The sequence below is a fragment of the Neofelis nebulosa genome, chromosome 2, assembly GCF_028018385.1.
Source record: "Neofelis nebulosa isolate mNeoNeb1 chromosome 2, mNeoNeb1.pri, whole genome shotgun sequence".
NCBI lineage: Eukaryota > Metazoa > Chordata > Mammalia > Carnivora > Felidae > Neofelis > Neofelis nebulosa.
In genome coordinates, this window is record NC_080783.1 from 103354331 (window position 1) to 103368190 (window position 13860).

Consider the following 13860-nt stretch of genomic DNA (forward strand, 5'->3'; position numbering starts at 1 on the left):
GCCCAGGGACCCCACCTCTCCATGAGAGGAGTGTCAGAATTTTCAGCCAGCTTTAACCCAGCACACCAGGGGATGCACCGTGGGGTGTGGTGAGAGAAGGAGGAGAGAGAAGGCCAGAAGTAAGGTTCTGCCAAGCCTTGAAAGTTATGTTAAGGGTTTTGCATTTTCTTTTCCGTACAATATGAAGCCACAGATGAGTTTTAAGGAAGGAAATGAACTGTTCCCTGTGCTTCTGAAGCTTATTGTTTATAGCTTCTGTGTCTGTTATTACACTCATTTCATTGACTTAGTTTGGCAGAGGTTGGGATATCTTTGTATTCTGCTCGCCGCAAACTCTCAGTGAAATAAATGTGAAATACATAAATGAATTGGTTAAATAATTGATTGTGGAAAACAGCTGTAATTGTAGGTCATTGGTTTAGTGATTCTCAAACTTTAAAATGTGTCTGTTGGGGCGCCTGGGTGGCGCAGTCGGTTAAGCGTCCGACTTCAGCCAGGTCACGATCTCGCGGTCCGTGAGTTCGAGCCCCACGTCAGGCTCTGGGCTGATGGCTCGGAGCCTGGAGCCTGTTTCCGATTCTGTGTCTCCCTCTCTCTCTGCCCCTCCCCCGTTCATGCTCTGTCTCTCTCTGTCCCAAAAATTAAAAAAAAAAAAAAAAAAAGTGTCTGTGAATCTCTGCGGGATCTTATTTATATTTAGGTTCTGATTCAGTAGGTCTGGATGACCTGAAATTCTGCATTTCTAACAGGTTCCTGTGCTAAAGTGCACGCTTTGAGTGGTGAGTGCCTAGAAATCATTGTATGTCAGAACGATTTCAGTTGAAAGGAGATAATGGGATGCAGGCACCAGACAAGCAGAGGTGAGATGATGTCATGCAGGTCCAGAATCTTCTTCCTGTCTCCTTGCCCTGCTAATCCTTCTCACCAGCTTCACCTTCACGCTCAGGCCCCTCCTGGCCTCTGATGGCTGCTGCATTTCCAAGGAATCACTTCTGGATACTACAATGTCCAGAAAGAGAAAGATACTGTATTTATGAAAGATTATCTGTTTATGTATTTTCCAGAAGTTTCCTGGAAGCCTTTTCCTAATGTCTTTGTGGCCAGAATTGGGTTACATACTCAACAGTAAATCAGTGGTGGGCAAGAGGACAGAAGTTTCCATGACCAGCATAGACTAACCAGCATCTACTGCTGGAAGTGGGGATCTGGGGATCAGGGACTGGGGAGAAGCCTGATCAAAGCTGGAAGGTGGGAGTACACAACCAGAAATGTCCACTACACTATAATATGCACTTTGTTGAATTGTGCAGCGAACCTACATCTTATATCGATATTGATATCTATATATCTATGTTTGTGTCTATCTTTACATATGAAATAGGGACATTGCCAAATTTACCTAAGGGGAAAAAAATAAGGATTTTTTAAATTAAAAATTAAAAAAACTAGGGGCGCCTTGGTGGCTTGGTCGGTTAAGTGTCCGACTTCGGCTCAGGTCATGATCTCGCGGTCCGTGAGTTCGAGCCCCGCGTCGGGCTCTGTGCTGACCGCTCAGAGCCTGGAGCCTGTTTCGGATTCCGTGTCTCCCTCTCTCTCTGCCCCTCCCCCGTTCATGCTCTGTCTCTCTGTCTCAAAAATAAATAAACGTTAAAAAATTAAAAAAACTAAGGATTTTAATGGGTCTTACCCAAGACCCACTAAAAAGTATATGGAAACAAGCATTTGATGATTTAAGCTGGAGTACAAAGGTCCGGGACTGTGGGAAACACAGCACTTGTTCTAAAATCTACAACTTTGTTGGGGCAACAAAACAGAAAGAACTAAAACAACCTACTGTATAAGCAGATAGATTTTTTTCATCCACTTGGCCAACAGTTAGTAGGTAATCACCATAAACAAAGATCTGTGTCAAGGGCTGTGGGAGATCCAAAGATAAGGCACAGTCCCCTCCTGATAAGAATTTCACAGTTTAAGACACACAAGTAGTAAGAGGTGCAACATATAAAAAGATAAGTGCCAAAAAAGATGATAGAACAAAGTGTGTGGGAACCCGGAGGAAGGAAACAGTCCTTCTGGTTCAGAGGGCTTCAAGGAGGGTAGAAAATATACCATCTCTAACACCAGTCTTGAAAGATGGGCAGATTTTTAACCAGTGATGATGGCAGTGGGGGAGGGATTGGAAAATAGGATGATGGGAAAAGTAAATATTCCCAGTGTGAGTGTGTGTGGGGGAGGTGGGGACCACATAGAGCACAACAAGTGATGTGGGTGTGGGAAAGGCAGATATTCTTATTGGATTCCTGCTATAATTTCTTATCGACATGAAGCCATAAATAATATCACGCAAGTGTCGAGTCATAGAATGAAAAAACGAGACCAGGACAACTCCTGGGAAGAGAGAAGCCCAAGCTGTCTGTGTATGGAATAATGTCCATGGGTGGGCAGGGTGAGTAGACAGGGCAGGAGGTCTAGGGGGGGCAGGTCCAGCTTCATGGTGTATAACTCCTAAGTACCAGCATCAGAACACAAACAGTTTCTTCAGTGAATAAGTTGCAACAACAACAAAAAGAAATGGAGGGAGAACATGTTGGTTAAAAGACACCTAAAGACATATCAGTCTGTTGTAATGTGTGGGTTTTATTCGAATTCTGATTCAGACTGGCAACTCTAAACATGACAGGTAAGTCATTTGTGGAACTATTGAGTACTGGGTAAGTGAAGATGTTAAATCACTGTAACTTATTAAGGTACTGGCATTGTGGTTGTACTCTTTTTTTTTTTTTTTAAAGAATGTTTATTTTTTGGAGGTATATTCTGAAATATTTAGGGATGAAATGATCCCTGAGATTTTCAAAAGAATACAGGGAATAGGGGGAAGGTATAGACGAAACAAAGATTGGCCGTGATTTGATCATTGTTACAGATGGGTGTTGAAGCTTCATCATACTATTTGCCTACCTTCGTATATGTTTGAAATTTACCGTAACAGAAAACGGAAAACAAAATATATTGAAGAATTAAGTGATTGGGTGAATGAATGTCTGGCGGGAAGCTCCACCCACTGAGCTCAGGAGGCCCCGCCCCTTGGGGGGGCCAGCCGCTCTCCGCCATCTGCTCTCGCAGGATTCCAGTTTATACTTTTTTATACTTTTATGACTTTCCCATTTCCCTTCGGAAATCCATTGCCCTCGCACCTCCTAAGTCGTTCTCTCGGTTCTTGCCCAGGCCGCACAGACTGCTTCGAGTCCCCAGAAGTCACCAGCGGCCTCCGGAGCTCGAGCGCCTGCCGCCCGTATCCGCCCCGCCCCCACGTCCCTGGGGAGTTTGGTCGCGTCCGGCCGCCGACCCTGGGAGCGCGTCCTAGTTGTCATGGCGACGGTGGCTGGCGCCGGCGCCGGCCGAATCCCGCCCCGGAACCACCTCCTGTGTGAGCGGCCTGGGACCTGGGGCTAGGGGTGCCCCCTTGGCTGCCGCTGAGCTGCTGAGGCTGCCTGAACCGCGGGCAGGTGGTCAGAGGAGAGGTCGGACCTAAAGGGTTAAGTGAGGATGTGGGTAGTGCATGGGGCTGGGGTCGACCCCTACCCCTAGCCGGAGATGGAGTGAAGGGGCGCTGAGGGGGAGCAGGCGTCTGGCTAGGATGAGAGGGCCTGCGGGTAGAGGATGGGGCCAGGAGACCAAGGATGGGGGTGTGTGAAAAGAGACAAGTTCACCCTGGAGTGAGTGAACTGGAATAGGAGAGCTCTCCTGCAAATGGTTTAGGCATTGTTCCTGCCTGAAGTACAGGCGAGGAATTTGAGGGGCCCCAAGGAGAGGGGGCTGGAAAGTGAACTTTGAGGCAGGTGTTGAAGGGATGAAAGGGAACGAAGCAGGTGAGGTAGAGGCTGTGCTGAGAAGTAGGGAATCTTCAGAGATGCTGGGGCTGGGGGTAAGGGGAAAGGAGAAATTTTCAGAAAATTATTGGTAAACACCTGCTTCAGTATAGTCACTGTATTTTGCTTGCTGTTGTGGACTCTGGAGAATCTAAAGCTATGAGTCTTCTCCAGAAAAAAAAAAAAAGCAAGCACATAAATATCCAGACCGGATTTTACATTCAGTCTCAGAGGCATCACAGAGCAGCCCCCACCCCCCCAAGCTTACTTGTCCAAGAACCCCCAGTTTAGAGACTTAGCTGTAGACGATACCAAGATGCCTAGGCTTGTACATGGCAATAAATCATTCATACTTCATGAGTAGTAGAGGCAGTAGTTGTAAAGTATGTTGAAGGGTGTTGGGGTCAGCGTGGCCTTTATGAAGAGGGTGGAACTTAAAATGAATGTTAAGGAAAAGCAAGTCTGACAAAGGGTCAACATGAACCGGGACCCTAGGTCCTGGGACAGAGCCCCTAGGAATGCACCCCCTGGTGGTGGAGGGGGCCTATTGGCTGCCCCGTCTCCTTTTCACCCCAGAGAGGGGCCCAGGAAGGTGGCTCAAAAATGCCAGTGTCTTATAAATAGTGTCTCCAAATGTTAAAGGGTTTCATGGTCACATGCAACTAAGAAACTGATTTGGAGAAATCTCAGAAGAGGCCTGTTTAACTATTTACTTCAACATTTTCTGATTTTTTTGATTGTGAGTGCCTTTATTTTTCCCTTCAGGAGTCCAAAGCATCTCAGGACTACAGTTTGGGAAAAGCTCTTGAAAATTAAGGGCCACCGAAGGGTTTTGAGCGACGGCAGGAGATTGGGGTGTGATATGTGATGCCAGATTAACGGGACAGCCCTGTGTGGGAATGGAGTGGCCGGCAAAGGCAGGGAGGCAGGGAGGGCCTGGGCCACAGTTAACCGCACAGTCACAGAGGTACGTTTGTTAAAGATTGAGAAAAAAAAAATGTGCATGCTTTCTCATACTGCTACTGTTTTCTTCCCAGGAAGTGACCTTTGGCTCTAAAAAGGAGACTCAATTTTTCATGATAAAATGGCAGTGGTGAAAACCCCCAGCAGAGAGCTAAACAGTGCCAAAGAACCATTTACTAACGTATCTCCCCTCCTTTTGAGGAGCCTCGTGGAGGAGCCTAAGAAAAGAACTCCAGTACCTAATCACCTTCTAGAATCAAGTAAGTTGGAATCTAATCAAGTAAGTTGGATCTCAGAGGATCCAAAGTCCAGAAAGCACAAAGAAATTTTTGGTGCTGATCTCTCTATATTGTCTTATAGGCTTACAATAGGTTTTATTATTAAGAACAATGGTTCTATTTAGGCCCATCCACTCACGTGATAGGTCCTTGTGGTGTACATGAGTCACCAAGTTCTGCTGCTCCCACTTCCTCAAATATCTTACCTATCTGTCCCCACTGCCTCAGCAGGTCACTAGGATATTGTAGTGCTCTCCTCCTTCCGACCTTCACACCCCGTCAGTTTCCTTTGTGGAATCACGGCTGTCCCTGCCCCTGTTCTGCTCAGATGCTCTCAGCGGTTCCCTTGCATACGGAATAGAGCTGCGATTCTTTCCCTTGGCATTTGGCCTCCTCTGCTGTGGCTGTGAACTTGCCTACTCGGCCCCGCCCCCCAGGCCTACCATGCTCTGTACCTCTCACCCCCAGCTGCAGCCACACCATTACTCCTGCTCCTTCAAGACCACATGCACTTAATACCCCCTTGCTTTTTTCCGTGCACATCTCTCCCATTCCATGTACATGGAAAGCCTGGTAGATCCTCTAGTGATTATGTAGAAGGCTAATCATTCGGCCTATGTTATTCTCACTCATTCTGCACAACATCAGCGTTCTGTTTTCATTTTACTGTTGGGAAAGCTGACAATCAGAGAGGTCAAACGAATTCCCCAAGGCGGCACAGCTGAGTGGGGAGGTGGTGTTCAGTCGTTGTAGCCCAATGTCCAGCTCTCTACCATCACACTAGCTGGCTTCCAATTCATCTTGCAAGGCCCATCACAAATGCTGGAAATGCAGTAATTTGGTGTGGCTCTTTCATTACCGTAGAACTTATTGAATGCAGATTAATATACTCAACTATTTCTGGGTATTAGCAGAGCAATGCCTATTTTACACCTGTTTGTGGCTCTAAAAACAAAAGCAAAATATCCAGCATCTAAAAAATTTACCAAATAGGGGTGCCTGGGTGGCTCAGTCGGTGAGGCTTCTGACTCTTGATTTCAGCTCAGGCCATGATCTCATGGTCAGTTGGGAGATCAAGCCCCATGTTGGGCTCCAAGGTGAGTGTGGAGCCTGCCTGGGATTCTCTCTCCCCTTCTCTCCCTGCCCATCCCTCGTGCTCATGTCCGTGTGCTCTCTCTCTCTCTCTCTCTCAAAAATAAATAAATAAACTTGAAAAAATTTTTTTCAAATGGGGCACCTGGCTGGCTCACTCAGAGGAGCGTGCGAATCTTGATCTCAGGGTCGTGAATTCGAGCCCCACCTTGGGTATAGAGATTACTTAAAAGTAAAATCTTTTAAAAATTACCAAATAATGTTCATTTCAGTACTTAAAAAAATGATCAGATAACCGACAGAGATCATCTATCCCCAGAAAGACCATCCTTACCCCATTCCAGCCCTTCACTTTGGCCCAAAGCTGATGACAGTGTTCAGCTCACTGTTGGTGAGGAGCAAGAACACCAACCATTCCACACTCACTCTAGATGTTTACAAGAATCACACTGGGCTAAGGAGCGGGGTAGGGGATCTGTGGCTCACAGGGTGTGGATATAGCCAAAGGTGAAAAGTCACCGTTGGTGAGAAATTGGATGGTGCATTCGTATTGAAGGAGGCAGTCTAGCAGCTGGAATCAGACCTGGGCTTGATTTTCCACTACCAGCCGTGGGCAAGTTGCTTAATCTTGTTGAGTCTCAGCGCCTTCATCTGCACAATGGAAATAATACCTGCTGCGCAGGGTTGGAGTGAGGATTACGAACAAATGCCTGACATCAGCGCTAAAGGCGCAGAGACAATGGGGTAGTGGGTTCCCAGTGCCTCCTACACATCTCAGTTCCTGCCTGAATGAAGAGCTGGGAAAAGTTGTGTAGACCTGGATGCTTTTTTTTTTTTTAATATATTTTATTGTCAAGTTGGCTAACATACAGAGCATACAGTGTGCGCTTGTTTTCGGGAGTAGATTCCCGTGATTCATCGCTTACATACAACACCCAGTGCTCGTCCCAACAAGTGCCCTCCTCAATATCCATCACCCATTTCCCCTCCCTCCCCCTCATCCCCATCAACTCTCAGTTTATTCTCTGTATTTAAGAGTCTCTTATGGTTTGCCTCCCTCCCTCTCTGTAATTCTTTTTTTTCCCCTCCCCTTCCCCCGTGGTCTTCTGTTAAGTTTCTCAGGTTCCACATAGGAATGAAAACATATGGTATCTGTCTTTCTCTGCCTGACTTATTTCACTTAGCATAATACCCTCCAGTTCCATCCACGTTGCTACAAATGGCCAGATTTCATTCTTTCTCATTGCCAAGTAGTATTCCATTGCATACGTAAACCACATCTTCTTTATCCACTCATCAGTTGATGGACATTTAGGCTCTTTCCATAATTTGGCTATTGTTGGAAGTGCTGCTATAAACATTGGGGTACATGTGCCCCCATGCATCAGCACTCCTGTATCCTTTGGATAAATTCCTAGCAGTGCTATTGCTGGGTCATAGGGTAGTTCTACTTTCAATTTTTTTGAGGAATCTCCACATGGTTTTCCAGAGTGGCTGCACCAGGTTTGATTCCCACCAACAGTGCGAGAGGGTTCCTGTTTCTCCACATCCTCGCCAGCATCTGTTGTTTCCTGAGTTGTTAATTTCAGCCACTCTGACCGGCGTGAGGTGGTATCTGTGTGGTTTTGATTTGTATTTCCCTGATGATGAGTGACGTTGAGTATGTTTTCATGTGTCTGTTGGCCATCTGGATGTCTTCTTTGAAACAGTGACACTTTTTTTTTTTTTAATTTTTATTTATTTTGAGAAAGAGCTAGAGAGCAAGCGGGGGAGAAGCAGAGAGAGGGAATCCCAAGCAGGCTCCACACTGTCAGCGCAGAACCCGACGTGGGGCTGGAACTCACAAACTGTGAGATCATGACCTGAGCCCAAATCAATAGTTAGACACTTAAGGGACTGAGCCTGTACCCTTTTGTAAAAGAGATCAGCTGTTTCAACCTTGTTCTCAAAACTGAAAAAAAGAAAAGAAAAGAAAAGAAAAGAAAAGAAAAGAAAAGAAAAGAAAAGAAAAGAAAAGAAAAGAAAAGAAAAGAAAAAGACAAGACATTCACATTATAGTAATAGCAGTTGGAGACTTTTCTGTCCAGAGCGATAACTATTCAGAGCTTTACAATTATTCTATCACATTGTAATTCTATCCAGAGGAAATGAAATAATAACGGCTAAACACACATTAGAAAACTAACACTTGGTGTTTGGATATTCATCGCATGCTAGGTAATCTTGGTGTTATACGGAGCAGCAAAGATAAGGCGCGTGCTTTTTACAAGCTCGCATTTTATTTTGAAGACTTGCACAAAACGTGAAGAGCAGATTATTTCACTAAGTGGTCAACAGTACATGCAAATTTGTATTGTGATGATAATATCTCCCAAACAATGTGTAAAAATGGGGAGAAGCAGTACAGTTCATTTGGAATAGATCATTAATCTGGTTCACATCTGTATCCTCTGTCTGAAACTTTCATAGGCTTAAAATATCCTAAAGAGAGCCCACCTTAACAGGATCTTCTTTTATTTAAGATTTTCTTTTATGTCTCATCTCCTGATGTACTTGTTTACATTGCTTTTATAGAGGTTTATGCAAAACTTCTGAATAATAAGGTCATACAGGCAAAACCTGGCGTAGTGCATTTTGGAGGCTATCAAGTAGGAGAACAACACCAACAGATTCTGGTAGGTATTTTTTAAGTGGGATAACTAATCATAGTAATGAAATGACGTGAATGTTCTGCATCTATATTATTCATTTAAACAGCAGCGTAATCTGCAGAAGCACGAATGTCCATTGGGCCAGAAAGATGGTTCTGGGATGAGAAATTTTAAAGTTGTACCAGTGTCCTTGGACAAGCTACTTTCTCCTGCCAAAGGCTCCTCACGGCATTCTTTTTGAATGGGTGTCATTGCTAACTGGCTCTTAGGGGCTAGGAGCTGGGTGCCCTGTGCCACCCATGATTCAATTTCGTCCTTACACTCGCTCTGTGGAGGTTGTACTATTACTCTCAGTCTATAGACGAGGAAACCAAGACTCCAGGAGGTTAAATAGTTGGCTCAAGACCACACAGCTAAGAAGTGATAGAGACCGACTTTGACTTTTCGGCCGCCTTCCTCTAAACCAGTGCCTGCTTGCTCCAAGCCTACACCACCAGGGAAAGGGGTATCCCTTTCTTAAGAGGCTCTGGTGAGGGTTCTGTTCCACCTGTTCAGGTCTGATGCCCATGCCTAATTCATCCATTCTGACCAGAGAGATTCTAGCTGGGTCTGGTGGCAAGGGTCAGCTCCACTGGACAGGCTCCAGAAGGGACAGTTGAAAGGACGGACTTCAGTCCACCACAGAGCTTCATGGGTGCCCTTCATTGACGGCATGTTCAAACTGGGGTGGGCTCTGGGTGGCCACAGCATCCCTAACTTCTATGCTTCTAGGGACCTGAACATTTAAGTCACCTCTACAACCTCAATGACCTCACATCAACCCCCTAAAGTCACACTGAGCAGGACATCTCAGAACTACTCCCACTGGGTTCTGGATCTGAGCCACAATGGCATCTGCACATGTGTTGGGAGTGGGGCAGAGGTGGGCTCTCTTCACACGGGCCCTCTGAGACTCTGGCTTTGTACACGATGTTCCCCCCTCTGGCTCTGTCACCAGATGCCTCAAGAGATTGAGAATCTCTACTTTTAGACGTGATGCATTCTTAGGAGCCATGTCTTAGAGTAGGTCATTTTAAGAAAGAACTCCCAAGTATTGTGTTGGATTGCTCAGGGCAAGGAGAAGAAGCTGACACATGGCCAAGCCATCAGGAAGTGAAGTCAGGTTTCTATCAGGCAGTCCCCAACAAACAACGCCATTTCCGTGAGTCCTCGTGCCTCAAGTGGGTAGAGAGAATGAATCCGGAGGGAAATCTGTTAGGTGCCAAGTGTTTCCCCTTGGTAAAAGGGTTAGAATTTAAAATGGTGAATAGGAAATCCACCCCCCCAACTAATGAGGACACATTTCTTAGAACACAGCATCAAAGGTTAATAGTTGATTTTGAAGCTTATTTTTCCTGATATTAGGTTTGCTGCCTCAACGGTGGTAGGGTAGAATTAAAATAATTATCTTTCATAGTTCCTCGCTGTTTATAATAATTAATGAATAAACAATTCACTCCCAACCACCCCCCCCCCAGCACCCTTACTCTCCTTATTCCTTCACCCAGTCTACCTTTACCCCAGGCGCCCACTAATCTGCTTTCCATTGGTATAGATTTAACTACTCTGGACATTTCATATAAGTGGAATCATATACCATGTAGTCTTGTGTGACTGGCTTCTGTCATTTGGCCTAATGTTTCCCAGGCTCATCCGACTTGTGGCATCTATCAGTACTTCCTTCCTTTCCGTGACTGAATACTGTTCCATTGTATGCCTATCCCATGTTTTGTTTAGCCATTCATCCGATGGATGTTTGGGTTTCAACTTTGAGCCTCCTATGAATAGCACTCTTAGGGACACTTGTGTACGTGTTTTTGCGTGGACTTATTTTCAGTCCTCCTGGATGTATACTAAGGAGTAGAATTGTTGGGTTATATGGTATGTTAGTTTTCTGTGGCTGCTCTAACAAATAACCACAAATTGAGGATCTTAGTAAGCCAGAGATTTATTCTGGAGGTCATAGTCCGAAATCAAGGTGTCGGCAGAGCTGTGCTCCCTCCAGAGGTTCTTGGGGAGAATGTGGTTTCGCCTCTGGCAGCTTCTGGCAGGTGTTGCTTGGCTTGTGGCTACATGATTCCACTCTCTGCCTCTGCCTTCCCATGGCCCTCTCTGACTCTCTGTCTTCTCTTCTCGTACACAGACATTTTATTGGACTGAGGCCTACCTGGGTAATTCAGGATGATTGAATCTCAAGGTCCTTAATAACACCCACAATGATCCTTTTGTCAAATAAGGTCACATTCACAGGCTCCAGGTGTTAGGATATGAACATGCCTTCCTGAAGCCACCGTTCAACTCACTACTTTATTTGTATTTTTGTGTATTTGCACATTTTATTTGCATCTCCCTAATGACTAATGATGTTGAAGATATTTAGGCCAGGATGGTCATGATTTAAAAAAAAATCTTGTGGGGGCGTCTGGCTGGCTCAGTTGGTAAAGCAGGTGACTCTTTTTGTTTGTTTGTTTATTTATTTATTTTTGAGGGGGATGGAGGGGCAGAGAGAGAAAGAGATTGAGAATCTCAAGTAGGCTCCACACTGTCAGTGGAGAGCCCAACGTGGGGCTTGAACTCACGGACCGTGAGATCATGACCTGAGCTGAAGTCAAGAGTCAGAAGCTTAACTGACTGAGCTACCCAGGCACCCCAGAACATGTGACTCTTGATCTTGGAGTTATAAGTTTGAGCCCCACACTGGGTGTAGAGATTACGTAAAAAAGAAAATCTTAAAAACAAAAAGATAAGCATGAGGAGGAGAAGCCACTTGATATAGCCCAGAAGGAAAGAGAAGTGGGAAAAGGATATTCAAGGCATAAAGGAAGACGTTGAGAGGTTCAGGGTCCATGCTGCAAATTTGGATACTAGCGTGCAATCTGGTTTACTTAGACTATAGGGTTTGGGGAGGGAGGTGAAAGCTTCATTCTGTTGAAGAATAGAGATCATCTCTTTTGTACAAACAGGAATAGATACATGTGAAAAATAATTTCATCTTAATAGCCTTCTGGGAGATCTTGGGAGAGCCAAGCCTCCTGTTTCCACCAGCAGAGTTAAGCGGAAGCCTAAGGCAATTACCTTGAGATTCTTGCCAAACACGAGGAAAATCCAGCTCTGTTTTTATCTTGGTGTTGCTACAGGAAACTATGCAAATTTCCCAAGAATGGAATGATTGAATGTGGGTTTAAAACCACAATAAATTGTTCATTAACATTTGAGATTGATCCAGATCTGGTTAAAGGACTGAAAGCATTTCGCTTGGATTCATATTGAGATCAATGCTTCAACTTACTTCAAAATTGGAAATAGTGTTTCTCAAAACAAAGACCTCTTAAATTCTTTTTACCCCCTTGGAAGAAAGATTTTGTTTGGGAAACTATATTTATTAAATAAATCATTACTGCATTTTCTCATGAGACAAGCAGTGTTGCCGCGGCCAGCCCAAAACAAAGTTGTTAGCCTATACAGACTTATCTTACATAAATTAACAGTTGCTTCAGGCTTTCTGAAATAAAAGTTTTAGTTTTCAATTCCCTATTGCAGCCTTTAAGATCCTCCCCACCCCCCTGCAATGTATAGCCAAAGAGTACATCTTTTATGATCATAAATGGGATCTATGTTGTTTAGTTATTTAAGAAATTAATTCAGTATTTTCGTATTGCTATTTTTTTATTCATTTGACAATGCAGACATTATCTCCTGAGTTCCAAAGCATAGGCTTCACCTACAAATGAGTAGTGGGCATGTTTGAATTTGCTCTCCCACACTCAGGTTGGAGGAAGCATCAGGTTTCTACTTTTTTAAAAATGTTTATTTATTTATTTTGAGAGAGAGACCCAGAGCGCGAGTAGGGCAGAGGTAGAGACAGAGAGGGAGAGAGAATCCCAAGCAGGCTCCACTCTGTCAGTGCAGAGCCTGATAGGGGGCTTGATCCCACGAACTGCGAGATCATGACCTGAGCCGAAATCAAGAGTCAGACGCTCAACCGACCGAGCCACCCAGGCGCCCGCCCCTTCTGTATTTTTTAAAATCAAGTTGTGGCTGGGCCCTCACCCACAGGTGCTGGCCGCATCTCCAGTCTCGGGAGAGCCAGCTTCTGTCTCCTCCCATTCGGGAAGACTGGAACAGCTGAGCCACGTCAGGAGCTTTGAGGACAGACCTCTCTATAGCCCGTGATGCGGCTGATTGCAAACTGACCTAAGTCCATGAAGTTATGTCTCATTGCCAGGTGCACATTGATAATCTGACCCCGATGGGAGATGGGAGCCACCGGTCCCCTCCCAGCAGCCTCACTACCAGGTTTATCTGCTGCAATGCAAACAGGCCCAGGAAGAAATTGTGCAACGCATAAGACACTTACTAGCAAGCAGGCAAAAAGGAATTTCCATACTCGCAGTCTCCAGGAAGGCCCAGCCATTAGCTCCTTGCAAGGAAGCTTTGCTGGCAGCAGATGCAGGAACATCTGTGGGTAAGATTGGCCACCCTTCCAACGGGCTAACAACATGTTTTGTGCTGTGCAAAACGCAAGACCTAAAGGAGTCCTGGGTCTTTGGAGGTCACTGTAAAGGACACTGGGCTCTGGGCTCACCAGGTTCTCCTGTGCCTTTCGTTTAAGAGCAGGAATGCCTGTATGATGTTCCTAGCTAGTACGTACACCCTGAACATCCCTTATGCTTACATTGAAGACCCTCTAGTGTCAGTTCAGGTGAACAGGATTGAAGTGCTTTTAGTAACCACCTCTGGAGTATGGACTCTGGGTTAGGATCTTGCAGTGTGCACTAAATACTCCTAGAGTGCAGATTACTGATTTCTTCTAAGAAATACATACCTAGAATACACAGTAAAAGCAGTCCCTACCACCCTTGTTTGTTGCCCTATCCTCATACTGGATTTTTTTTTTTTTTAAGTGACAGACAATATAAACCACCTCTACTCCCAATTCTTGGACTGCAACGCGAGGGCTTCCTTTGA

General features: G+C 45.1%; 1 protein-coding gene across 7 annotated transcripts in view; it reads left to right on the forward strand.

The window, feature by feature from the left end:
• Positions 1-3124: 3124 nt before the first annotated feature.
• CFAP221 (cilia and flagella associated protein 221) overlaps positions 3125-13860 on the forward strand; it is a 105362-nt gene continuing 94626 nt past the window's right edge. For 2 of the 7 annotated variants that reach the window (XM_058715510.1, XM_058715511.1), the window contains exons 1-3: positions 3373-3521; positions 4907-5092; positions 8777-8877. In XM_058715510.1, coding sequence (XP_058571493.1) covers positions 4954-5092; positions 8777-8877 — 240 coding nt within the window. In that variant the 5' untranslated portion in view covers positions 3373-3521; positions 4907-4953. Of the gene's footprint in view, positions 3549-4634; positions 4725-4906; positions 5093-8776; positions 8878-13860 lie in introns of all 7 variants that reach the window. The other 5 variants (XM_058715508.1, XM_058715506.1, XM_058715509.1 and 2 more) reach the window with 5 other exon arrangements.